The 26,655-nt window shown below is 37.8% G+C and overlaps 1 protein-coding gene across 5 annotated transcripts in view; it reads left to right on the top strand.

Annotated features, from left to right (window-relative positions):
* Positions 1-26,373, top strand: part of LOC110465236 (multidrug resistance-associated protein 4-like) — a 131,730-nt gene extending 105,357 nt beyond the window's left edge. For all 5 annotated transcript variants that reach the window (XM_021520936.1, XM_021520935.1, XM_021520932.1 and 2 more), the window contains exons 9-25: positions 3,310-3,420; positions 4,105-4,194; positions 4,410-4,601; positions 5,904-6,085; positions 8,169-8,265; positions 8,683-8,895; positions 10,320-10,495; positions 11,148-11,422; positions 12,628-12,707; positions 13,596-13,746; positions 14,452-14,682; positions 16,385-16,485; positions 17,365-17,562; positions 19,183-19,338; positions 20,225-20,487; positions 20,936-21,041; positions 22,146-26,373. In XM_021520936.1, the coding sequence (XP_021376611.1) occupies positions 3,310-3,420; positions 4,105-4,194; positions 4,410-4,601; positions 5,904-6,085; positions 8,169-8,265; positions 8,683-8,895; positions 10,320-10,495; positions 11,148-11,422; positions 12,628-12,707; positions 13,596-13,746; positions 14,452-14,682; positions 16,385-16,485; positions 17,365-17,562; positions 19,183-19,338; positions 20,225-20,487; positions 20,936-21,041; positions 22,146-22,742 (3,219 nt within the window). In that variant the 3' untranslated portion in view covers positions 22,743-26,373. The remainder of the gene's footprint in view (positions 1-3,309; positions 3,421-4,104; positions 4,195-4,409; positions 4,602-5,903; positions 6,086-8,168; positions 8,266-8,682; positions 8,896-10,319; positions 10,496-11,147; positions 11,423-12,627; positions 12,708-13,595; positions 13,747-14,451; positions 14,683-16,384; positions 16,486-17,364; positions 17,563-19,182; positions 19,339-20,224; positions 20,488-20,935; positions 21,042-22,145) is intronic.
* Positions 26,374-26,655: the final 282 nt, after the last annotated feature.

Below are 26,655 nucleotides of genomic sequence, written 5' to 3' on the forward strand. Positions count from 1 at the left end.
ATCGGGGGGATAAAGATAGGGGTCCCAAGAGTTGTGATCAGGGGGGGAAAGATAGGGGTCCCAAGAGTTGTGATCAGGGGGGAAAAAGATAAAAAGATGGGGGTCCCAAGAGTTTTGATCGGGGGGAAAAAGATAGGGGTCCCAAGAGTTGTGATCGGGGGGAAAAAGATAAAAAGATAGGGGTCCCAAGAGTTGTGATCGGGGGGAAAAAGATAAAAAGATAGGGGTCCCAAGAGTTGTGATCNGCAATTCATTATCATGAAACTATAGACTTCATTTCCAAATAGGTTTTTATCAGAGTTAACACATTGGTCAGGTGGTCAGGTGGTCAGGTATGAAAATGTCTTTGATAAGTTCATATTTCGGGGGGGTGGGGGGTGGGGGGAGAGGAGAGGAGGAGGAGGAGGAGGAGATAGGGGTCCCAAGAGTTGTGATCGGGGGGAAAAAGATAAAAAGATGGGGGTTCCAAGAGTTGTGATTGGGGGGAAAAAGATAGGGGTCCCAAGAGTTGGGATCGGGGGGAAAAAGATAGGGGTCCCAAGAGTTGGGATCGGGTAAGAAAAGATGGAGGTCTACAGAGTTGGGATTGGGTATCAGATCAGTTTTGGTTTTACAATGTTCCTGAAGTAAAAGTCGCAGATAAAACCCCCCAATTCTACAGGGGCCCCACAGTGGTCACCTCTTATATACATGCAATGGAATACAACAAGCCTAGCTATTCTCCATATTGAATAATGCTACTTTGATATCATCTAGGTTATTGGTTACTTAAACATCAGTTAAGGAACATGTATATTATAAGATATGTAATATAAAGAGTAAAATGCAGGCCTATATCTTTTGTATTTAATGGAATTTGAACCACTTCAAAATTCTTTCATGTAATTTAAATATGGGATTTTATCAGACCGGTGACAATATATGGTGAAATCTTTCTCATGGGATAGAAAAGTAGTTATGGTTAACAAAGACAACCGAAATTTAAGTCACATATAGGAATGTAGTTTGTCTTTATGAGATGAAGCTTAAATTGAAGTCGTGCATTAATCGTTAAGTGGAGTGTCATAATTTTACTCCAGGCCAAAGTTAAAATTGGATATTTTTTATTATGTGTTTGCTTGTCTGATCATGAGGTAGACCAAACTCGAATTGAAGTCACATAAAGGACTGTGGATTTCTAGTCTGAAGTTTTAAAGTTAACAAGTCAAATATCATTGGTATAAGACCAGCACTCGGTGTATCAGTATTTAATATAGATGCCATCAATGAAGGAACTGTTGTGTCCCGTGACTATTTTTGTGGTCCGGGACAAATCCTGAAATTCTAGAAGCATGGAGATGTCTTTTCCCACATTACACATTTTCAAATACACCAGTCTGTATTGGATTTTTAAGCAAATGCTCATTTTTTTATTTATTTTTTTGAAATTTTATACAAATTTAATTTTCTTGGCTTTTTCTTGGGACCTTTCCTTCTTTAAGAGTGTTTTTTTTGCTCACCTGGCTTAAAAAGTGCCAAGTGAGTCAGGTAAATGTCGTGGTGTGGGGTCTGTCATTTGTTTGTTGGCAGCATTTCTATCAAAGACTACAACTTTAGAAAAGCCAAAGAGATTTTGACTTATTTTGGCATGGGGATTGAGATGCACATTTTGGGTTATGGGCAGATTTTTCTTCAATTTGAAAACTTAATTCATTGTACGTACACAAATTGTTTACTAAGATCATTTCGTCAAATTTATGAATTATTTAAACAAAAGTAATAAGTGGTAATAAAAGGAGATTTACTTTAAGGAAGATATGGAGAGATGTAGTTTAAACCTTTAGGGAGATATGGAAAGTTGTAGTTTTGACCTTACGAAGGATATGGAGAGTTTTACATGCTTTGGAGATGTTGTTTAGACCTTCAGGGAGATATGGAGAGATGTAGTTTAGACCTTCAGGGAGATATGGAGAGTTGTAGTTTTGATCTTTAGAGAGATATGGAAAGGTGTAGTTTAGACCTTTAGGGGGATATGGAAAGTTGTAGTTTAGACCTTTAGGGGGATATGGAGAGATGTAGTTTAGACCTTTAGGGGGATATGGAAAGGTGTAGTTTAGACCTTTAGGGGGATATGGAAAGTTGTAGTTTAGACCTTTAGGGGGATATGGAAATTTGTAGTTTAGACCTTTAGGGAGATATGGAAAGTTGTAGTTTAGACCTTAAGGGGGATATGGAAAGTTGTAGTTAAGACCTTAAGGGAGATATGAAAAGTTATTTAGAGCTTTGGAGGGATATGTTTAGACCTTTAGGGAGATATGTTTAGACCTTCAAGGGGATATGGAAAGTTGTAGTTTAGACCTTTAGGGAGATATGGAGAGTTTTACATGGTTTGGAGATGTTGTTTGGACCATCAGGGAGATATGGAGAGTTGTTGTTTAGACCTTCAGGGAGATATGGAGAGTTGTTGTTTAGACCTTTAGGGGGATATGGAAAGATGTAGTTTAGTCCTTTATGGGGATATGGAAAGTTGTAGTTAAGACCTTAAGGGAGATATGAAAAGTTATTTAGAGCTTTGGAGGGATATGTTTAGACCTTTAGGGAGCTATGTTTAGACCTTCAAGGGGATATGGAAAGTTGTAGTTTAGACCTTTAGGGGGATATGGAGAGTTTTACATGGTTTGGAGATGTTGTTTAGACCTTCAGGGAGATATGGAGAGTTGTTGTTTAGACCTTCAGGGAGATATGTTTAGACCTTCAGGGAGATATGGAAAGTTGTAGTTTAGACCTTTAGGGAGATATGGGGAGTTGTAGTTTAGACCTTTAGGGAGATATGGAGAGTTGTTGTTTAGATCTTTAGGGAGATATGGAGAGTTGTAGTTTAGATCTTTAGGGAGATATGGAGAGTTTTACATGCTTTGGAGATGTAGAATGTAGTACATAACTTTATGTTATGAGGTGTGTAAACCGTGAATTTAGTACCGACTTATATTCCCATTACTGATTTACTGATTCTATGTATTTATATCAAAAATTGTAAATTCATTCTGATCTTTGATAAGTTCATCAATCTTTTAAAATGTATTTGTCATTTTAAATATTAATATAAAATGGGTTGAAATTAATTGTTTGATTTTTAATAAGTTATTGATATTTCATTACATAAAGCTGATTGAAATTGTTTTAATTTGATAATTTCAAAGAAGTACATAATTATAATCTTTAAATTTTATCCAAATCAGCATAAATATTTTAATTTTCTTATTTGTTGTAGCTGATGCATTCAGTATTTTTTGTCTGTGCTATTATTAAGAGTCTTTCATTCACCTACAGAAATTCCTACTTCTTGATGAACTGAAAGTGGAGAGGCCCATTACGGGTATCCGTCCACAGATCCGAGATTGTATGGTCAAAATTGACAACATCACAGCCAACTGGGATGAGGTAAGATTTCCTGAAGACAAGGAGACATGTTTATGTAAATATTCCATACTTTTCCTATTAAGCACCCCCTCCCTTCTTAACTCATTCATATTTATAGAAAAATAAATGTATGGACAGAAAAGTGTGGGAAGGTAACGGATAAAGTCCCGTATACCTATGTCAAATTGTATGCCTGGAAACTTTTGTACAATTATTGCCCTTCACCATGCAGTAACCATTCACATTTACTTCCTGTATATGGTATGCTGTATGTTAATATTGACTTGTAAATGATGAGTTGGCCCTCATTACAGAGGGTGAAAAAGGCAAAAATTAACTGTGGCAGAAAATTATGCGTTGGTCAATCATATTCTATGCACCAATGGAAAAGTATGATATTCGTCTTTTATTATGGCTAAATTTCGTTTAAGTTCACTGACTTCCTTGCGCAAAGCTACTTCAGGTATCAAAATATCATTGCAAAAACGGTTGAAAATGTTTTGTAATCATCAATGTCAGCCATTTTATTGATACCACAGAACAGATCAATGACAGAACTTTGCGAGGGTATTAATTAGAATAACATTGAAACCCCTTTTGCAACCTCTGATTACACACAGCGTAGTCACGGCCATGTTGGTTTTGGGTAGAGACTAAGAATAGACCAGATTTTGTCATACAACATATTTAATTTCTTTCCTGTAGAAAATTGAGCAGCCGACGTTGAAGAACATATCTGTGGAGGTCGGACATGGCAAACTGCTGGCAGTGATAGGCCCAGTGGGTGCTGGCAAGGTAAGACTGAAACACTCCTTCATGTGAGTAGAAATGGAACTTTAAAAACTGAAGAAAGAAAAAAATAAAGAAAAATTGTACCTTGAATTTGATATGGAAATAATGTCAAATTTAACACGAAGTTCGTTTAGGTATGCCAAGTACAAGCTTCTTTTTTTTATATCTTTTCATGAAAATACCTTACAGAATATAATATTTTGTTCTTGTAATTCCAGTCTTCATTACTCATGAGCGTTCTCAAGGAAATTCCACTGTCAGAGGGCAAGGTGACGGTCAAAGGTCGCATTGCCTATGTATCCCAGCAGGCCTGGGTATTTTCAGCAAGTCTGCGACAGAATATCGTGTTTGGGGGTGTATTTGACAACAAAAAGTACAACAGAGTGCTGAAGGCTTGTGCTCTTCACAAGGTAGGTAATGAGTACTGGGAGTACAGTTAAACTGTCAAACCTGATCATGTGACCATTAATATATGTATCAACCGACCACCTGTGATAAGAGACCGTTGTTTGGACTTTCCAAAAATTAAAGTCTCTTAATACTGGTTTGCTTGTACAATTTAAAGTAATTAGATAGACCATGGTAGATATAAATTGAAATATTGAAATCTATTGATTTTTCCACATAACTTAATTAAAACGATTTTAGTTCAACATTTACTTTGACTCTTTCATTTAAAATAATTTATACTCTTTCAGTCTAACTTAATTTCACTTCACTTTATTTCATTGATTTTTAGGTCACCTGAGCTTTAGCTCAAGTGACCTATTGCTATCCGTTTTCGTCCGTCGTCGTCCGTCGTCCGTTAACATTTTACATTTCAAACTTAAAGTCAAGTTCTGCTGGGCCGATTGAACTGAAAGTTGGTAGGAATGATCGCCTCATGGTCCTGACAAAGTGTTGTTATTTTTTGGGTCGATCAGAAATCCAATATGGCCACCACGGCCGCCATTTTGAAAACCTATTTCAAACTTAAAGTCAAGTTCTGCTGGACCGATTGAACTTAAAGTTTGTAGGAATGATCGACTCATGGTCCTGACAAAGTGTTGTTATTTTTCAGGTCAATCATAAATCCAATATGGCCGCCACGGCCACCATTTTGAAAACATATTTCAAACTTAAAGTCAAGTTCTGCTAGGCCGATTGAACTGAAACTTTGTAGGAATGATTGACTCATGGTCCTGACAAAGTGTTGTTATTTTTCAGGTCGATCAGAAATCCAATATGGCCACCACAGCTGCCATTTTGGAAAACTATTTCAAACTTAAAGTAAAGATCTACTTGGCCGATTGAACTGAAACTTTGTAGGAATGATCGAATCATGGTCCTGACAAAGTGTTGTTATTTTTCGGGTCAATCAGAAATACAATTTGGCTGCCATGGCCGCTATTTTGCTACTAAGTTCTAATAGGCCGATCTCACTTAAAATTGGTCTAGGAATGATCAGCTCATGGTCCTGACAAAGTTAAGTTAACATTATACTATTTTTTACTCAAATTGGTACATATTTCAACAACAAAAATAAATACTGTAGACTCAGGTGACCGTTTAGGCCCATGGGCCTCTTGTTACTTATTTTAACCCTTATCTATTTCTTAGTTAACTTCATTCAAAACACCTTTACACTACTCTATCCTAACTTTTTGAATTTTCTCTTTACTCTGTTTTAACATTTAATTTACTTTGCTTCAACCTTCACTTTATTTAACAAGGACATGGACATGATGCCCCAGGGTGACAGTACCCTGATTGGTGACCGAGGGGTCAGTCTGAGTGGAGGTCAGAGGGCGAGGGTTAGCCTGGCACGTGCTCTGTACATGGACGCAGATGTCTACCTGTTAGATGACCCCCTCAGTGCTGTAGATGCTGCTGTTAGTCGCCATCTGTTCGAAAAGTAAGTTATTTTTAACCTGAAGTCACCCATTCCTCATTCCATACTTCATACCCAATAGAGACAAAAGTGGATATCCTTTAGCTATTATTTGAATATTCACTTATATTAAGCTTGTGAAGGCTTGTGAAGGTAAAAGTTTGAAATATTTCCTTAGTATACACTTATATTGAGCTTGTGAATGTAGAAGTCTGAAATATTTCCTTAGTATACACTTATATTGAGCTTGTGAATGTAAAAGTCTGAAATACTTCCTTAGTATACACTTATTTAAGCTTGTGAAGGCAACAGTATATAAATATCACATTCATGAGAGGGCGATATTGCATATTTTCACCCCAAGGAAGCATTGTTGACCGAGGCGAAGCCGAGGTCAACAATGCTTTTCGAGGGGTGAAAATACTATATTATGCTTTCCGAGGGGTGAGAATACTATATTATGCTTTCCGAGGGGTGAAAATACTATATTATGCTTTCCGAGGGGTGAAAATACTATATTATGCTTTCCTTTGACAAATGAGAACAATATATTGACAACAATATATTTCCATGCAAAAATTGGAGGACTTGCTGTCTAAATGATTCGAAAATAAGATTTCCTTGAAAATAAGTCGGCTTTGAAAACAAGCATGGTTTTCCTTAAGCCACATGTACAGTCACACATTCAGGATTTTTACTGCTGTCCTTGAAAGGACCACTCCCGATTAAAATTTGTCAAAAGTCTAATCAAGATCCTGTGATTCATGGCGGGAAATTCACAAAGGACTATGTATGGTTTGGGCCTGTTTTGGCCCCCAAATGCATCAAAAATCAAAACCTTTCAATGAACTTTGAAATGACTGTTTCTTTAATTTCGAATACTTCCCAAATACTATTATGAAAATATTTATTTATATTTCTAATTATTGTTGCCATGGTAACAAGTTCAAATTTGCATAAATTACAAAAATTTGAATATTCAGTGAATATTGTGATATTTTGCATAGTTTTTCTCCTAGAAACTATAGAGCACATGCTTGAACAAACTTAATATCAAAGGATAATGTGAAGGCACCAGTAATACATCTTTAGGAGAAATATAAAGTTTGTTCAAGAGTGCGCTCTATGGTAGCTAAGAGAAAAACTAGGTGAAAACCTGTCAAAATTGACTGAATTTTAAAATTTCAATAATTTATGCAAATATGACCTGGTTACCTTGGCAGCCAAAATTGAAAACACAAATAAATGTTTACATAATAGTAATGGGAAAGTATTCAAAATTAAAGAAACATCCGTTTGAAAGTTCTGTTGCAGATTTTTAATTTTGATGGATTTGGGGGCCAAAAAAGGCCCAAACCATACATAGTCCTTTGTGAAAACATTTATTTAATCACGACAACAATCAGATATTGTTCAGGAAGCGTCTTGATTCAGTGGTTTCCAGCTGAATTTGTCCCGATTCTCCCGTTCTCAATCCGAATCTAATACAATTTGTATCTTCCGCATGAAGAAACTCACGAACGAGATCCGACAGAGATCAGACAGTGACCGGACAGTGAACCGACGCATTCGGCAAAATCTGGACGCAATCTGGACTTAATCGGCTAGAAACGGCAATGAAAAATTTCTCCAAATCTTGCCCATTCATCAGGACAGTGTCCCGATCCACACGACACCGTCAAGACACCATCCAGACAACACAGGATACTGTTACGATTTTGATCCGATACAGCAGATTCTGTCACAACATAGTCGTGATTGTAATCTGACTAGACAAAATCGGCTGAGTTTCCCGAATGTTACGGGTCGCACCTAACTGTCAGGAGTGCTTGGCCAACCTCTCCGGACCATTCCCGATCCGTGGGACTCTGTAACGAACGTATACGACTGCATTCAGCCAATGATAGGACATTCCAGATCATGGAGGATAGTAATCTGACTTTTTCGCTTTTCGTGTCGTAGCGCTGTCTGATCTTAAATGGGAGCCATAATCGGCACTGTGTGAACGCCGCATTACTAAAAATGAAAATAATCCGCAGCTGTTATCAAGATTTTAGGGTATATGCATACATACTGATAATTTTTAATCAACTGTTTATCATTTCAGTGTAATACAGGGGGTGTTGAAGTCCAAGCCCGTTATCCTAGTCACACATCAGCTACAGTTCCTAGCCGAGGCTGATGAGCTCATCATACTGAAGGATGTAAGTCTCTCAAAGGGATATCTGTTATAAGTAACTAACTTTGAGTCTACCCTGCTACAGGCCTGGCTGGGAATACATAGATCCTCAAGCTAACCTTGTTAAAAAGTATACATACATTTGGCTGTTCGTTTTCTTTGTATTATGATTTTTAAATCCTTATACATGAAGTTTTAGTTTTGAATTTCATTTTTTTTTTTTATATATATATATATTTGATGAAACATTTGCTTTAACTTGTCATTATAAACCTATGCAGGAATTTAACAATTGAGTCCCAGAAGTTGGTATTCCTACAGACAGGTGTTTCTGGTGTACCAGAACCAGTATACTGTTCAATTGAAGCCCTGCTTGCCTCAATACCTAATATTAATACCTCATGTTTGACTCAAGATACTTAACGACTGACTATGTTCCCAGGGGGAGTGTGTAGGCCAGGGGACGTTCGAAGAGATGGCATCTTCAGGGGTGGATTTTTCCTCGCTGCTTAAGACAGAAAAGGATGATGAGGAAGATAATGAAGAGGAACAACACATACTACAGCGTCTTGACTCGCATATTTCCTCCCGCTCGCCTGGTCCCAGTGACATTGGCTCAACATTCTCTCTCACTTCTATTGGCACAGAGTTCCAGGTATGTAAAGTAAAACCTGTCAAAACCACATCCTAAATAGTTAGCAGATGTGTTCAATTTAAAGTGAAGAATACATGTATGTCAATAAGTCATCTTCGCTAGCCAAGTGTTCGCTTCATATACACTCCACATACACTCCACTTTACCCTTGGCGGATATAGCCGTGTTTTCATAATTCCCTCCACTGCCACCTAGCGGATATACAGAGTTATCGTTCTTCTCCCAATAACTTTTTAACCAATCAGAATGACCGTTACATATACACACTCCATCGGCATGTTGACATAAGCATGTGTATGTCGAGGCAGAGTATAAATGACAGTGATATATGGAAACAATCCAAAGGCAGCACACATATTTTCCCAGGTCATCATTTACATGTGGCACGTAGTCAAAGATTTCCACTGACTGATTTAACACTCCAGAAGTTTCCCAAAAGATCATGCGCCTATTTTTTGGGGGCAATACACTCTGACATAAACGACAACGCGCTTCAGTACAGGGCGTCACCATTACTGTTTTCCTTCGTCATCAGCGCTATATGTAAGACACGATTTCATTGGATGCGAGCAATTGGCACCGCATGAAAGTTTGAAGGCTCGGTTAACACAGCTATACCCGCCAAGGGTAAGTGGAGTATACAAAGCTAACACTTGGCTGGTGAAGATGGTCAATTAGTATGAAATATTTGTTGTAAAATAAATGGTACAAGTAAGTAAAGCTATACTATACCCTTTGTGACTGTCATGAAAGATTTGTTTTAGTCCTTTTCAAAAGAAACATTCTCATAAATATGAGATGTTGCGATGCATTTTACAGAATTACAGTTGTTCAAAATTCGAAGGTTTGAAAATATAATGAAAAAAAATAAAGAAAACGGAATATGGCAGAAGTCAGACTCGGAGATTTTACATTGCGCTAATTACAGTGCATTTTACCAATGTTGCCATCCAAGAATAATAAATACAATAAAAACACAGCATCAAAATTTTTCTCCAGTATATGGACAGCAAAACCTATGGAAACACAATGAACAATAAAAGCTATACAACTTGACATGGGACTCTAAGCCAGAAAGGTTGTTTTATGTTTTATATAGAATGGAGAATACCAAAATTCAGAAAAACCTGAATTGAACTCTGCTTTGTGATTATAACTCATGAAGCCTTGGTTTTGACATGAATTCTACAACCCTTGGACAGAATGTCCACATCCCACACCCCTTCTTTGGTAGAAGGTATTAACCCTTTCACCACTGTAGACCATAATGGACTCATCCAGATCGATGCATGGTAGAGCCTACTAAAGTTACATAGGGGTGAAAGGGTTAAACTTAAATCACATCACTTTTCTGTATGGCATATATGTTTTTTACATATGTAGAGGTTTGAGGATTTTAAATAAACGTAAATATTTGATTGTAGCCGGAGCCTGTCCAGCTCCCCGAGGAGGAGGAGAGAAAGGGGGGAACTATTGGATGGAAGGTTTACTTTGAATACTTCAAGGCTGGCTCTGGGGTTTTCTCTTTCACCATCTTAGTTCTGCTGAATCTGCTGGCACAGGTTTCCTATGTCATGAGTGACTGGTGGCTTTCTATATGGTGAGAACTTGTATCCAACAATTATATGTAAAATGTCAGTATAATAATTGCTGAATATCCAGATACATACTTTATAATATCAAACATTCCGTGATACTTTCTCTTGTGTCTGAAGTTTCAAAATCAAATTTGTTGTCAGCTGGTACAAAAAATATCGTATAAATCGTGCAAATATATAACTTATAACCTTGTACCGTAACATTAACAGTTCTGCTAAAGCATATACTTGCCGATCTTTCAATTTTTTGCACTGGGAAAAACAATATGGCCAAATTTCTAAAATGAGTTTACAGTTACCTGTATTTGACATAATACAAGTGTAAAATGTTATAGCTCAAGTTGTTCCATACTTTGAGCTAATTTTTAATTTGAACAAAAATCAAGTCGAATGGAATAAAGCTGATTTCAGAAGTAATGAGAGTGAAGATTCGGTAGTGTACGGTCCATCCAAACCTAGAGACATGGCAGGCATATTCTGTAACTTCAGTAAAAAGCAAATATCAATATACAGCAGACTATTTATCGTAAATATTGTTTCCATATGGTAATTTATTCTATTATAAGCGAGATTTTTCTGATGAAAATAAGGACATTTTCTGATTAGTGCATTTTTTATCATAAATGTTTTTCGTTTTGAATTTGACATTGAAAGGTCAAACCAGGAGGAGCATCGACATTACATGATACAGCAGGATCAGGCCCTGCGTGACCTGGGACACAACATTACCAACATCACCATTCCTTACGTGGATACGCATCAGAACATCTACATATTCACCGGGATCATTGTGGCTGTCTTCCTCTTCGGTATCCTACGAGCCCTCATGTTCTTCAAGGTCGCTGTAGATGCTTCCATGAATCTCCACAATGGCATGTTTAACAGACTCCTACGTGTGCCTATTGCCTTCTTTGATACCAATCCAGTTGGTGAGTGTATTCTTCTTTCGTTTACTATCAATATCATTTTCATGGACACTTTTTATGCCGCAGCCATTTAGTGACATTTAGGGGGGGGGGGGGGGGGGGGGCATNTAACCATGCATATGTCAGTCCTTCATGTTGCAATTCATTGTCACGAATCTACTAATTTCATTTCTTCTGATAGATTTCCTTAGCGTTTATACAAAGGTCAAGTATGACAACACCTTGGATTAGTTCATGTTTTATGGTACAAAGGTCGATGCCAAAGTCACTGTTGCTATTCATAGGTCAACCAAAAGGCCAAGGGGTCATTTTTGTCTTGAGACCTTTCCTATAGTTACTAACAATTTTGCTTTAGCCAACAAATTTACAAACATTTTGGAGAGAAGCAATTACAGGTACTGCAATTTTCAGGAATTACTTCTAGTGATTCATTTCAAAGAAATATGGTGATTTGGAAACAAAAACAATAAACAATAACTTCAGTGATCATTTTCGGATCTTTACACCCTATCCTATATTTATCAATGTTGCTGTACAGGAATTATAAATGCATTGGATCAAAATGAAGGATGAATACTGCAACAAGAGATGTAATTCTTGCATACTAGACCGAGATATCCGCATTTCTGGAGGTGCTGGAAAATTCTATTCGACCAACGGGTCTAAATTGCTTACATGCACAGACTGGCGGGGGAATTATAGTGACCTTTCGGGGTCACGCTGTTGTTCGTGACGTCATTTTATGTCGTTTTGGGGTCAGTCAGGGTCATTGGCATCATTTACAATTGCCTTCTGGACTTCCTATGCTAATGAGAAATGTGCGGACAATTTACAACTTTACTAGAAGAACAGCTGTTTCTATGGGTTTTAGGTAATAAGCAAGAAATAGAATCCATCCCTGATGAGAGGTATGGATAAGGTAAATCAAACCCAGGCTTTGCCTCGGGTCTCCTGCTCAATATTTCATCCCTACCTTATCCATACCTCTCATCAGGGATGGATTCTATTACTCTAACTTATCAAAAAAAAAAGACTTTTTGTTGCTTTATTTTCTTAAAGCTGACAGGGGGGGGGGGGGGGGGGGGGGGGAAATAGATTGAAAACAGCCAGCAGGATTTAAGATACTTGTGTTTTAGTTTGGGGTGACATTTTAAAGGATTAATAGTCTATTCAGTTAATTGTTTACATCATCATGTTTGTTTTTACAGGACGTATCCTGAACAGGTTTTCTAAAGACACGGGCCACATGGACGACATGCTACCAATTACCTTCTTTGATTTTGTTCAGGTAAGTTATTACATTCTTTTTGGCAACGTCATTTCAAAATGCGTGAGTCGCAGCTTCTGGTAAAAATATTAACATATAGTCTTTGATTGGCTGAAACATGTCAGAGGGAGGGAGGGGGGGGGGGGGGGGGGGGGGGGGGGGGGGGGGCCAAAAAGGGCTATTCTCTGGGACTAGGCAATAGATATCACACATATTTATTTGAAAGCATCCCTAGGTTAAATGAACTTAGCTGTTGATAGGACAATTAACCCTGCACAACCATCCCTAGGTTGTGTCGATTTTAAACTCGGGGTAATTTTGCCATTTTGCATTAAGTATCTCCTTCACTGGAATGAAGCGATGGATATCAACCTTAATTGGTTAGAAGAATTATTAGGTTGTTGGAAATTCAAAATTTTACAAATGCAGGGGCTGACCCCCAAAAGGCTGAGGGGGTGGGGCCTTAAAGGGGGTAATTTGGCCATATTGCTATAATCAACTTGTTCTTTGGAACTAAGAGATCTATTTCATCCATAATTGGTCGGGAACCTTCTCAGGCAGTTGGGATTCAAAATTGTGTAATTGGAGGGCTGGCTGGCCCTTGGTGGGCTTAGTGGCGGTACCATAAAGTGTTCATCTGCCAGACTACTTTTTATGAGAATATTGTTGTTTGCTTATAGATATTGAGGTGAGCAATACAGGTCCTCTGGGGCTTTGTTTTCATAATTAAAGTAAAGAAAAATGATTAATGATGTAGTCACAGCATTTGTCGTTTGTCCATGTATTTCAAATAAGAGCTTACTTAACTCTGTAAATTCCTATTCTGTTTGTAACACATGGACAAAAATACCATCCTAGACATCAGTGTCTATTGATTAGACTTTAGATATGGTGCTGTGTATTTTGCAGTGTTTCCTGTTAATCCTGGGGATCATACTGGTGGTGTGCGTCGTGAACCCCTGGGTATTTATCCCCCTCGTACCGCTGTGTATCGTCTTTTATGTCACGCGCACCTACCACATCAAGACGTCCCGCCATATCAAGAGGCTGGAGGGCACAAGTAAGATATCAGAATGTATTATGTAATGGTTTCCTAGTTGGGTTAGGTGAGAAGTCTTATTAATCACAGCTTGTGCTGATGTTTGGTGCTGAGATCAGCATTAATTTAATTGTTTTTGATGTCATTTACCTGGCTACTAAGGTTAAACTGTAAAATGGAAGAATAATTTGACAGTCTTAAGTTTAAGTTCTAGTAGACAACAATAATGTGTATCAATGAACTGCAGTATACTGGGAACTTTAACCTGCATTTCAACTTTCACTTTGTTCGCCCTTCCCAATAAGGGCAAATAAGAGCCAATTTATCACGACAGCGAATATTAGTACGCACCGTACAACATACAGTAAGACATGTGAAGGGCAAAATAAATGCTGGGCAAATATGTGATTTTTCGGCAAAGGGCAAAAATTTGACAGGGTGAAAGTTTTCTGGTATACAGTAGGTTGTAAAAGTAAAACTGTTAACTCTTTCAACACTATGCCACTTTAGTAGACTCTACCATGCTTTGATCTGGATGAGTCCATTAATGGTCTACAGTGGTGAAAGGGTTAAACAAAGTACCCCAAAACGTTTCATGTTACACTGTTGATACTGTAAACAAACACTGTACCGAACAAAAATCCCATACAATACATGATTACTCTACTCTTACATATACTCAATACTATTTTCTGACAATGGTTTCTCTTTGTTTACTTGAAACAGCGCGAAGTCCCGTGTTTTCCCACCTCAGTGCCTCCCTACAAGGTCTCCACTCGATCCGTGCATTCTCCATTCAGGACAAGTTCATGGAGGAGTTTGATAATCACCAGGACCTACATTCTGAAGCCTGGTTCATGTTCCTGTCCACGAGTCGCTGGCTCGCCGTCAGACTAGACTGGATCTGTGCCATGTTTGTCACTGTGGTGGCACTGTTATCTGTCCTAATGTCAAAAGGTAGTTAGGATGTCCACTCTCGCAGTCTGAATTCAGTGTTGAAGGTTACCATCATTGATATTTGCACTGATACCATCTCCATAATTGAAGCAAAATATTCAGGAGTTAGGATTATATTCAGGGATTTTGTGTTTGCCTTGTTTAACCCTTTCACCCATATGTAACTTTAGTAGACTTTTCTTTGCATTGATATGGATGAGTCCATTATGGTCTACAATGGTGAAAGGGTTAACAGCTGGATTCAGGCTTCTTCGTCTAGCAAAAAACAGTTTTACTTTCCCAGTCGTGTAGGAACAGGCTGTTGTAAAATTTAGGTAGAAAAAAAACAGTGTATAAATTTGATTTGTTGTTCATCCATGCAACTGTTGAAGAAAGATATACAAGATATCTCGTGACCTTCATAACAAATTTGACAACTTAAAAAAAAAGGAAAGAGCTTGTGTACTAGATATCTCATGGACTCCTAATTAAAGATTGTTTTTACACCATAGTGTGGTACTGTCAATATTTACTCCTGCTTTGATTTTGGTGGTGGTTACCATGAAGGTCGAAGTTCACACTTGACCACTTTTGGAGTAGAATCATATGTGCATATTAATTGGAGATTGCAAGTTATATTTTGTGAAACCTGACTGTTTATGTCCTCATCACTTTATGAGTGCACTTATAAGTGTTACTTAATTCCACCCCCTACTGTCCTGATTCAGTGTTAGATTGCAGATATTTTTTGGGGATTATTATAAATAATAATATTTTTAGATCAATTGACACCAGTTTGTATGGGAGTGGGCCCAGGGGACCATTGACACCAATTTGTATGGGAGTGGGCCCGGGGAGCATTGACACCAAATTGTATGGGAGTGGGCCCGGGGACCATTGACACCAATTTGTATGGGAGTTGGCCCGGGGACCATTGACACCAAATTGTATGCGAGTGGGCCTGGGGACCATTGACACCAGTTTGTATGGGAGTGGGCCCGGGGGACCATTGACACCAGTTTGTATGGGAGTGGGCCCGGGGACCATTGACACCAAATTGTATGGGAGTGGGCCCGGGGACCATTGACACCAATTTGTATGGGAGTGGGCCCTGGGACCATTGACACCAATTTGTATGGTAGTGGGCCCGGGGAGCATTGACACCAATTTGTATGGGAGTGGGCCCGAGGAGCATTGACACCAATTTGTATGGTAGTTGGCCCGGGGACCATTGACACCAATTTGTATGGTAGTGGACCTGGGGAGCATTGACACCAAATTGTATGCGAGTGGGCCCGGGGACCATTGACACCAGTTTGTATGGGAGTGGGCCCGGGGGACCATTAACACCAATTTGTATGGGAGTGGGCCCGGGGGACCATTGACACCAATTTGTATGGGTGTTGGGCCGGGGACCATTGACACCAAATTTTATGCGAGTGGGCCCGGGGACCATTGACACCAGTTTGTATGGGAGTGGGCCCGGGGGACCATTGACACCAATTTGTATGGGAGTGGGCCCGGGGACCATTGACACCAAATTGTATGGGAGTGGGCCCGGGGGAGCATTGACACCAATTTGTATGGTAGTGGGCCCGGGGAGCATTAATGTCTTAGACACATTCATGTTTTTGTAAACCTGTTTGGAACACATCTTTTTGAAGACTAGCACTAACACTGCAGCTTTGATGCCCTATCCTGATTTTTTTTCAATTTTTACCAGACATGGATGCTGGGAAGGTTGGCCTGTCCTTGACCTATGCCATGACCTTGATGGGTATGTTCCAGTGGGCAGTTCGACAGAGTGCAGAGGTGGAAAATCAGGTGTGTATTTTTAGCATGTCCAAAATCTTGTCCAAAAACTTTCCCAAGTGTGTTGTGTAAGGTTATTTTTTTCTTTACTTTTTTAATTTAAATTCCTTGTTTAATTTGCATTTAAAAACATTTTGACAGCATCAAGTGTAGAAATCTTCTTCATGTGTTCCCATTTTCCCATCACATTGGAGTTGTAAGGGGAATGTAGTACTGTGTTTGCCTGTCCACCCAGATTTCATTATCGTAGGTATGTTAGTGCCAAGGCTGTTTGTCCAATCTCACTCTAATTTGAGGCAATGATTGGCCATCACAAGAGGATACTGTATACATGTACCAGGAAACTTTCACCTAGCCTAACTTATGCTGTACACCTGTAAAATTTGTATTTGCCAAGTTTTGCTTTCGCCCTTCACATTTGATTGCCATGTTTATAGTGTTTTTAACTAATGTTAATTGCTCTTATGATAAATTTGCCTTCATTGCAAATGGTGAAAAAGGCAAAAAATAAACTGCAGCAAAAAATTCCCAATAAGCGAAAAATTCCCAATAAACAGTAAATCCTTGTCCAAAAATTGAATTTTAAAATCTTGTGAAAAAAAGAACCAATACCAAGTTGTTTGGCTTAATTTTTGGTTTGTTGTAGCTACTTTAGCTAGCGTTTTTGGACCTGGTACTGACAATAATCTGGAGAATTTTCGTTAATTTTTGGTATATCTAGCCTGTTATGATATTGGAAAAATATATGATTATATTATAATCATTAAAGTGCTGAAATTCAGCAGAACCAGGTTGAAGGAAATTATACAGCTTGGAAAAGAAATCTTTATGAGGATACTTTGTATAGTTGGCATCAAAACAGAGGTAGTAACTTTACTTTATCTAATGCAGATGATCTCTGTGGAACGTGTTCTCGACTACTCACGGCTGGAGACAGAGGGCGATCTAGAATCAAAGAAGGGCCACAAACCTCCACCAGAGTGGCCACCGAACGGAGAAATCAAGGGAACCAACGTAACCCTAAAGTACTCCAAAACTGGACCTCTTGTTCTCAAACATCTCTCGTTCTATATCAAGGGACGCGAAAAGGTGAGACTGATGACAACACCCAATCAGAACCCAAAATAAATCATTGGTAACTGTATAGTCACATAATTCAGCCCACCATCATCAGTGATCATGGTTGATCATACTGAACTTTCTAATTTAGCAGTGCCTTGTATGTATACGTCAAAATTTTATACTGCAACCTATACTGTACAGGTAACCAATGCTATAAAGCTCTTAAACAAGTCTAACTGTACCCTGAAAGAGACACTCGGATATTATGACTAATATTGGGGGATAATTTATCAATATGAACAGAAAGTTATAGGTAGGTCAAATATTTTAGAGTTAAAGAAGGTTCTTCTCCAAACTAGCATTAGTTTAAAAATAAATACGCAGCTGAAAAGAGTGTTATGGTTTTGTAATTAGTTTTAACCTGAAACTGTTGTTGTAACCATAATAAACAGCCAATAAAGCTGATATACTTATTAATTCATCACATAAAAGTATCATCAAGTGAAAATTACATACATGAAAATACATCTTTAAATTGTATGGCTCAGGTAATTTCTCAGGTTTTTCCATTAGTGTCCCGTTTTGGTTACTGTCCTGTTTAGGGTACACTGACGGTAGCTAAGGTGTCCGATATACCAAAGAGCTGCGTCCTTAGTCCATAGTCAAAATGAATGGTAACAAGTAAATACAGAGAAGTCTGACATGTATCTGTAATGATGTACTGCTTGATACATCCAATGTTCCTGATCTGGTAGAAACAAAATTTTGTAATGGTACCGTATACCAGGAACGTACCTTTCCCTCAGTCAAATTTTTCTCCCTCCACTAGAAGAGTCCATTTTCGCCTGGTGTTATTTTCTCCGTCCACTAGTAGAGTCCATTTTCGCCTGGTGTTATTTTCGCCCTCCAGTAGTAGAGTCCATTTTCGCCTGGTGTTATTTTTGCCCTCCAGTAGTAGAGTCCATTTTCGCCTGGTGTTATTTTCGCCCTCCAGTAGTAGAGTCCATTTTCGCCTGGTGTTATTTTCGCCCTCCAGTAGTAGAGTCCATTTTCGCCTGGTGTTATTTTCGCCCTCCAGTAGTAGAGTCCATTTTCGCCTGGTGTTATTTTCGCCCTCCAGTAGTAGAGTCCATTTTCGCCTGGTGTTATTTTCGCCCTCCAGTAGTAGAGTCCATTTTCGCCTGGTGTTATTTTCGCCCTCCAGTAGTAGAGTCCATTTTCGCCTGGTGTTATTTTCGCCCTCCAGTAGTAGAGTCCATTTTCGCCTGGTGTTATTTTCGCCCTCCAGTAGTAGAGTCCATTTTCGCCTGGTGTTATTTTCGCCTCCACTAGTAGAGTCCATTTTCGCCTGGTGTTATTTTCGCCCTCCACTAGTAGAGTCCATTTTCGCCTGGTGTTATTTTCACCCTTCACATGTTATTACTATGTATAGTATGTTGTGTACCTATTTTGACCTTCGTGATAAATTCACCCTCAATACTCAGTACTGCGAAAAAGGCGAAAATTTCCCGGTGTACAATATTTACATGTTTCTCCGTGATTAATGAACACTTAAGTATGGTGATGAAATTCAAGTTGTTCATAGAGGACAAAAAGGCATGCTTTGAAGGGTTAAGTCACCTGACTATTTTGAAATGTTGTTTACAGGTTGGCATTGTGGGAAGGACAGGTGCGGGAAAGAGCTCCTTAATAGCCATGATGTTTCGTCTCACAGAACATGGTGGGAATGTACTGCTTGACGGAGTCAACATCCAGGAGATTGGACTCCACGATCTGCGCAAACAAATCTCCATCATACCTCAGGTATGACCAGGATTCTCTGATATTGCTATAACAGTTTTATGATCAGGAATCTTCCTGTTTTATGTTAAGTATTTTTTCCCCAGATAGTAGCCCATGATAAGCACTACCTGTCATCTACTAGCCCAAGTTAAGATTCTACTAGCCCAACAGTTACCATAATAGATCAAGTCAACAACATGATCTAAATCATATTCAGAAATGGTGGTCTCTTTTCCTTCAGAAAAGACAACTTCAGTCTATACTACTATTAAAAAAGTAAATAAACAAGGCACTAGCCCAGAGGCTAGTTCACCCTTGATTCTCATCAGCCTAAGCTAAAAAATCTTGTATCCTCGTGGATTTTTACATTCCTTTTAGTATAAGAATAATTCTTGTCCATCACCAAACCCCAAAAACTTCTTGCAGAAACAAAAAAATCAATTGTAACATCGTCTCCCCCCTCCTCCCACATATCTTTAGAGAGACGTCAATGCTCCTGTTGGATATGTTTCCCACACGGGTGCAGCTGGTGACCTTTACTATAATCAGGTGACAGCATTATAATATGATATCACAATTAAAAGCCTGTCAAAACGTTATTTGACTGACTTGACATTGACAATCTTGCTGTCAGCAACTGAAAACACCTTAGGAAAATCAGTGTTGATGTGAAGGTTTTGCATGGATCTTTAAATTTGAGGTCTGTTCTGAATAATTCATACACTACACACATAGAGGAACATCCTTAAATGACCTTAGCTATTAGAAGGACGTTAAACAAAATGAAACCAAACCTGATCAAAATTCTTTACCTTTGGACAAAATATCCATATTCCAAATACCTGCTCTTACTTAAAATTATGATAGACTCTTAGGTAAACATAGAATATATTACTTCTGTTAACAGGATCCTGTTCTATTCACCGGCCCACTACGAAAAAACCTTGACCCGTTTTGTAACCATGATGACAATCACCTTTGGAACGCTCTGGAGGAGGTACAGATGAAGGTGGCTGTGGAGGACCTTCCCGGAGGACTCGAGGCAGAAGTGTCGGAGGGAGGCATCAACTTCAGTGTTGGGCAGCGTCAGCTCATTTGTCTGGCACGTGCCATCCTCCGGAAGAATCGTGTCCTGATGATAGACGAGGCTACAGCTAATGTAGACCCAAGGTATGTATAAATGTGTAGTATGTCTGACCCATCCTCCGGAAGAATCGTGTCCTGATGATAGACGAGGCTACAGCTAATGTAGACCCAAGGTATGTATAAATGTGTAGTATGTCTGACCCATCCTCCGAAAGAATCGTGTCCTGATGATAGACGAGGCTACAGCTAATGTAGACCCGAGGTATGTATAAATGTGTAGTATGACTGACCCGTCCTCTGGGAGAATCCTTTCATTGTGATACATGAGGATATAGACCCGAGGTATGTATAGAGAAGCCAAAGGTCCAACTCGCATCTTTGCTAACTAGCTCTAGGTTGTTGCTTGATTAGCTAATCGCAGACTTGAACTAAATCAGTTGTAAAAACTTATGTGACTTAGGTTTTGCAGTTAAGTTATCATGCCATTAATAGATTATAAATGTAACTTTTTGACGATCAATTTATGTTACAGGACTGATGAGCTCATTCAGAAAACAATCCGGGACAAGTTCCGTCAGTGTACCGTCCTCACAATCGCTCATCGTCTCAACACCATCATGGACTCTGACCGTGTTCTGGTAAGATCTTCTGTACGGAGCTATAAGTAACAACAAGAAAAAGTCTTACACTATTTAACCTGTATGTCTTGTGTAGCCAAAGGTAGTCAGTCCCTTTAGGTAAGATTTGATCGGTGATTTTCTGTACTCATAACAGGAATATGCATGTTCATAGTACAGAATTAGCTCAAAGTATGTTGTCAAACTGTTACAGTACTGCCAACACCATATTGTGTCAAACAAAACCCTTGGGTCACATTAAAGAAGAACATTGTATACAGAAATAGAATTAAATTGTTTATGTTTGTAACTGATATCAGAGATGAAGTAAAATGTCAGTGAGCAATGCATGCACTGGCCTATTGTATTCTCATTTAGCAGTTAAGGTGATAGGCTAGACCCAGCACATTATATATGTGTGACGTGTGTTAGAGTGATCTCCCTTGAAATTTCATTTATCAATATTAACCATCGTATGGCATTGCCACTATATAACCCTACCAAATTCAGTTGGCATTCCTATAGGCTATGAATGCCATAGACCGCTTGTTGACGTCATAATTGTAAAGTTGGATACCACTGACTCTCCCTTGGTGATGGCTGTTCTATTCATTGAAAAAGCATACACGTTACATACACTATTTGAATTAAATATTAAATGATAAGTGTAATTGAATTTTCTATGAGATGAACAGATTCCAATAATGGTAAATATAAGTATTGAACTGCCTTCAGTTGGCATTCATAGGCAGTATGAATTCCAACTTTACAAAGGCAAATCCAACATGTGCTAGCGGGCTTCATTGAAGTTACCTTTGTCCAGTTGGCATTCATATTGCCTATGAATGCCAACTGAAAGCAGTTCAATGCTTAAATAATATCTAATAATAACTGGATATATTACGTTGTACTTTGCAATATGTATATCATGAATTAATAAATCCCAGTTCGAAAAAGGTTACCGGTAACAAAAGGTATTTTACAGTATTCCTAGTGTAAAACTCTTCTGGAAAGAATTTGTGTCACAGTAATAAGGTGGCATGTATCTTTAACTCCAATATTTCCAGTCCTTTCTATACCCAGATAGAGGAAATGTAAAATAAATGTTTTACTGTTTGTTATTAGGTGCTTGATGAAGGCAATATTGTGGAGTTCGACCAACCATATCTACTTTTACAAAATGAAGAAGGCAATTTCTACCGGATGGTTCAACAGACAGGCAAGACTGAAGCAGATCACCTTCTGGAAGTGGCACGGGACTGTTACCATGCTGAAATCTCTTCCATCATTCCTGGTCTCGCCTCTGTACATGACGACGAAAGAAAGTCCAAAGAGGATAAACTCGGCAGCAATTTACAACTGGATGATAGTGTGTTTGATACTAGTAAGATAAGTTTTGCAGATGATTCCGATGAGGAGAAAAAGGAAGAAGTTCAGCTGAACCATATTGATGCATCAGTTGAAGAAAATGCTGAAGATGATACAGTTGTAGAGGAAGAAAGTGGCATCTGTAGTCCAAGTGCTCTCGAGTCTGAAGCCATGTTTGAGTCTCAGCCTCTGTTGGTTGTGTCAGATGCTGAGGAACATTCACAAGCTGTTCAACTAGCAGAGAATAAAATCAAAGATGAGGACGATGACAACGAAGAGGAGGAATCCAGTCATCTACTACCTAAAGGGGCCAATGGTAGCGTAGAGGAAAATAACATCAACACTCACCTATAATGTTGAGAGTAGTCCTATAGAAACATTATCATTATCTAGTTTCAGTGCATTGCTATCATATGTTAAGGGAAAAGGTTGGTAGACAGCCAAGCCATATTAATTCAGCCCTCATCTTTCCAAGTTAAAATGTAAAGTTTCTAGATTAATGTACAATATCTCCTAGCCTGACACTCAGGCCTACCAATATTTGCCATGAAAATTATATATGACAGGGTGGGTAGTAGAATTTTCTAAACGTGTCTGTAGGCTAGAACTCTTAATATAAAAGAAAGTCATTCCATGTGGGAAATGTAATTGGAAAAATGGCAGTCTGTTTCCGAAAGTACTGACTAAGCATGTGCAATGAGACAATGCAGAGATGTGGTCGCTGGATTGATGTCACTTGTCTATACAAAGTAATACTTAACAAGCATACCCTGCAGTTGTGATAAAAACTTTTCCAGCAGCAGTTTGTACCTTTTAATGTATCACTTGTGATAAAAGTATTTGATATGTGATTTACTTTCTTTGAGAGTATATCTAGGAGTTGTAAAATGGTCACAAAAGTTGAACCTTGAAATGTGTTTTATATTTGTTTATTCTTATTCAATTGGGTTTTGTTAGTCTAGTTTAAATTGTTAAGCCATATTTAGTGAATTATTTTACTTCCTTATGTCTGGGGATTCCCCAGAACTCGTTTCAGAATTGATGTTAATTTTGGATCCTTGATCTCCTCTCCAGAGGAACTTCTTTATTTATTTGCACTGAACTTTCACATTCTTGTCCATGGCCTTATTCATCATCTAAATCCCCAAAAAAACACATTAGTTACAAAACATTTTGTCCATTATAAAAGTCAATGGGGAAGAGAGTCTCAAAATCTGGTGCAACATATTCATCTACAGTACGGGAAAATCTCCTTCATGAGAAAGTGGTTAAACCGACTGTCTTTATACCATCAAACCTGTTTATTGGACCACCACCATTAAGTTACCAAGATACTATGGTACCTGTGTTATGAGACCAATTTTAACGTTGCCCATTGTTGTGATTCCATTGTGAAATAAACCTGTATTTAAGAGACCTGGGCCCACTTGTATAAAACATCTCAAAGTTAAGGAAAATCTCAAGCAAGTCTATGGGAAATCTTAGACTTGAGGAAATCTCAAGAGTTGAGATGTTTTATACAAGTGGACCCTTCTACAGTAAGACACCAGCCTCATGAGGGGCCATCTGTGTTAAAAGACCGCTTGAAATAATTATTTTGTAGTGAATTCATTGTGGAAAAAACCCTGCATGAAGTGATGGTCTCTTCCTACAGGTTTGGCTGTACATGTAACAACAGCTATGCATAACAATAGTTTCATATTCAAACCTGTGAGAGTCAATAGCTATAAAAATGAATGGCTGTGAAAATGTCTACGTATAGTAAGAAACCATCATGATAGACCAAAACACATTACCTCTTGTTTTACAGGTACCAAAGAGTTTGTCAAATGAGGATTTTCACATGCACTTTCTGTATACAAATTTTTGTGGTTTGGGAATTTTTCACTTTTACACATTTGTTTTATTACATTCACCCCTGAAGACACATTTGCACTCTTCCAATTCAAAGGTTGGAATAGTTCATTATGAAATTTCAGTGGTGAATGAGTTAATACATTGTATTTGAGTGAAAAATGCCTACACAAACATCATTGACAGGATAAACTACCATAGCATTGCCAACTCCTAAACTAAATTACGAGGAATTGGAGCAAATCAAAATGTGAAAATTTTTACACAAATATTTTCCCCTTAACATATTGGATGATAAGACATGAAGGTAGCCACAGTGTGGGTATAGTTCCAGACCATAATCTAGTTTTAATCCAGTTATTCATTTGCATTTACTGTCAACTACTACTTACATACTGCTGACACACAGCAGTCAATAGACTTTGATCTTTTTCGGAGAGGCATTTTTCTGAAACATGTTTTCTGATTTGACAGATATTTGAAGTATTTCAATAAGCATTCATTTGTATTTACTTATGACAAAAATTATCATGACAGATGCTGTGTGTTTGTTTCGGTGTTTTCAGAATTATGGGGTTCAAATGTGAAATGTGACATTGTGATTAATGTGCTTGTGTTTAACAATGTTGTTGATAAGAGTGACGTTTTCTCGGACCTGTAGCGCTAAACAATTGGTAAGATTGTGCTGAATGAATGGAAAATCTTGATAGCTCTAATCTATAGTTGTAGGGAATTGTTTAAAACTGATAATTTGTTAATCATATTGTGTGTTAAGATAAATAAGTGAGCAATCTTTGTTTAGATACTGGGCAATTAATTAGGATGAATGTTTGAAGGAAACTGGGTCACCAGACCATATCCTTTCACGTACTACAATAGAATACACATGGCCAAAATTTTAAAGCGTTATATATATTATCATTAAATTAAATATAATGCATAAACAGACAAATTTTATATGAATATTATATATCATTAATCAAAATCATGTGTCTAAGTTTATAATTCAATTTTGAAGGTGTGTTAACTCACACCCCAAATTTATGTTCATTTTAATTCACAGACATACATATTACAACAATGCAGTGAATATTCAATGTCCATGTGAATGCTTAAAAGGACATCAAAGTGCCTTGTTTCCAAAGTCAAGTGAAGAGCTTGTGATATTGTGGAGTGGAGTGTTGGTAGTAGAAATGAAGCTTTAGTTATCCCCCTTTTTGTTATATTTATGTATTCTGTTGGTAATTGATTTGGTTGTGTTAATACTAAATAAATTGTTTCCCTTGATTCCTATATTCTCTGTAGTCAGTTAGTTAGACACGGAAATTTATACGGGTGAGTACAGTGGACCGTTGATCATCTAGACTCCGATTATCACAAAAATATGCTTTTAAACAGTGTTCTCTGGACAGTTTTTTCCAGGAACTGATTCATGTACCAAATGTTTTGAAACCAAAAATGTTCATTAATCAATATGCAAAATTACATGCATTATTGAATGTTTTCTTTGTTTTTCAAATGAATTAATCTGGAGAATCAATTATTAAAGATAATATTATAGAAATCTAAAGTATCCAGACTAACAAGGTTCCATTGTGTATTATTATATAATTAATTTACCATGTACATGTGCCATACAGCATCTCATTGTACAGAAACTGATCATTTCTTACTCCATATTACCTGGAAAAAAAGGATAACATTTTAGTTAACCTAATGTCATATTTTCTTTCATTGTAACATTTTGTTTTTTGATAATATTACAATTTCCTTTCATATATAATATTTTAAAAAAAATCATTTAAGTTGATCATTTGCTGTTAATGAAAGAAAAATGATGTTAGTAAATGTTATGATGTTCTCTATATGAGAATTGTGTTCCCTTTATATTCATGAGCTACATTCTCGTATCCCGGTTGAAACGGTTCAGGTGGCGCAGAAATATTCCACAATAAACGAACGAACTTTGATCGTTCTATTAAGGCAGAGCTAAAAAATGCAGTTTCGGAGAATAAATAACAATATTAGCACAAATGATTCAATACTATGAAATATGCTATATAATTTATGTTTTAAATGTCTCCAAATTTCTCACGAATTCAGAGAAAAAATCTCACTATTTTTGACCAAATTTCGCTAAAAGTAATCACTGATCTCACTATTTTGCACCGGAAAGTTATGGCATGTATGATATATAAAGAATAGTATGCCCTTCTTTCACACTTTCACTGAATGACATAATGTATCTTAAAAACTACCGGTGGCTTAACATTTAAATGCTTTAGAAAGAAATACCGCAAACAAGCAATTGTGAGCCTTTTAGTTTCTGTTGTGTATGCCTGGACCCCTCAATCTACATGTGGGAAATATTACTGAGGTCAGCCCTGGTTCAAATCTGCTCCTGTGGTTTTCT

This window comes from Mizuhopecten yessoensis, unplaced genomic scaffold (genome assembly GCF_002113885.1).
Source record: "Mizuhopecten yessoensis strain PY_sf001 unplaced genomic scaffold, ASM211388v2 scaffold11065_2, whole genome shotgun sequence".
In the NCBI taxonomy this organism is placed as follows: Eukaryota; Metazoa; Mollusca; class Bivalvia; order Pectinida; family Pectinidae; genus Mizuhopecten; species Mizuhopecten yessoensis.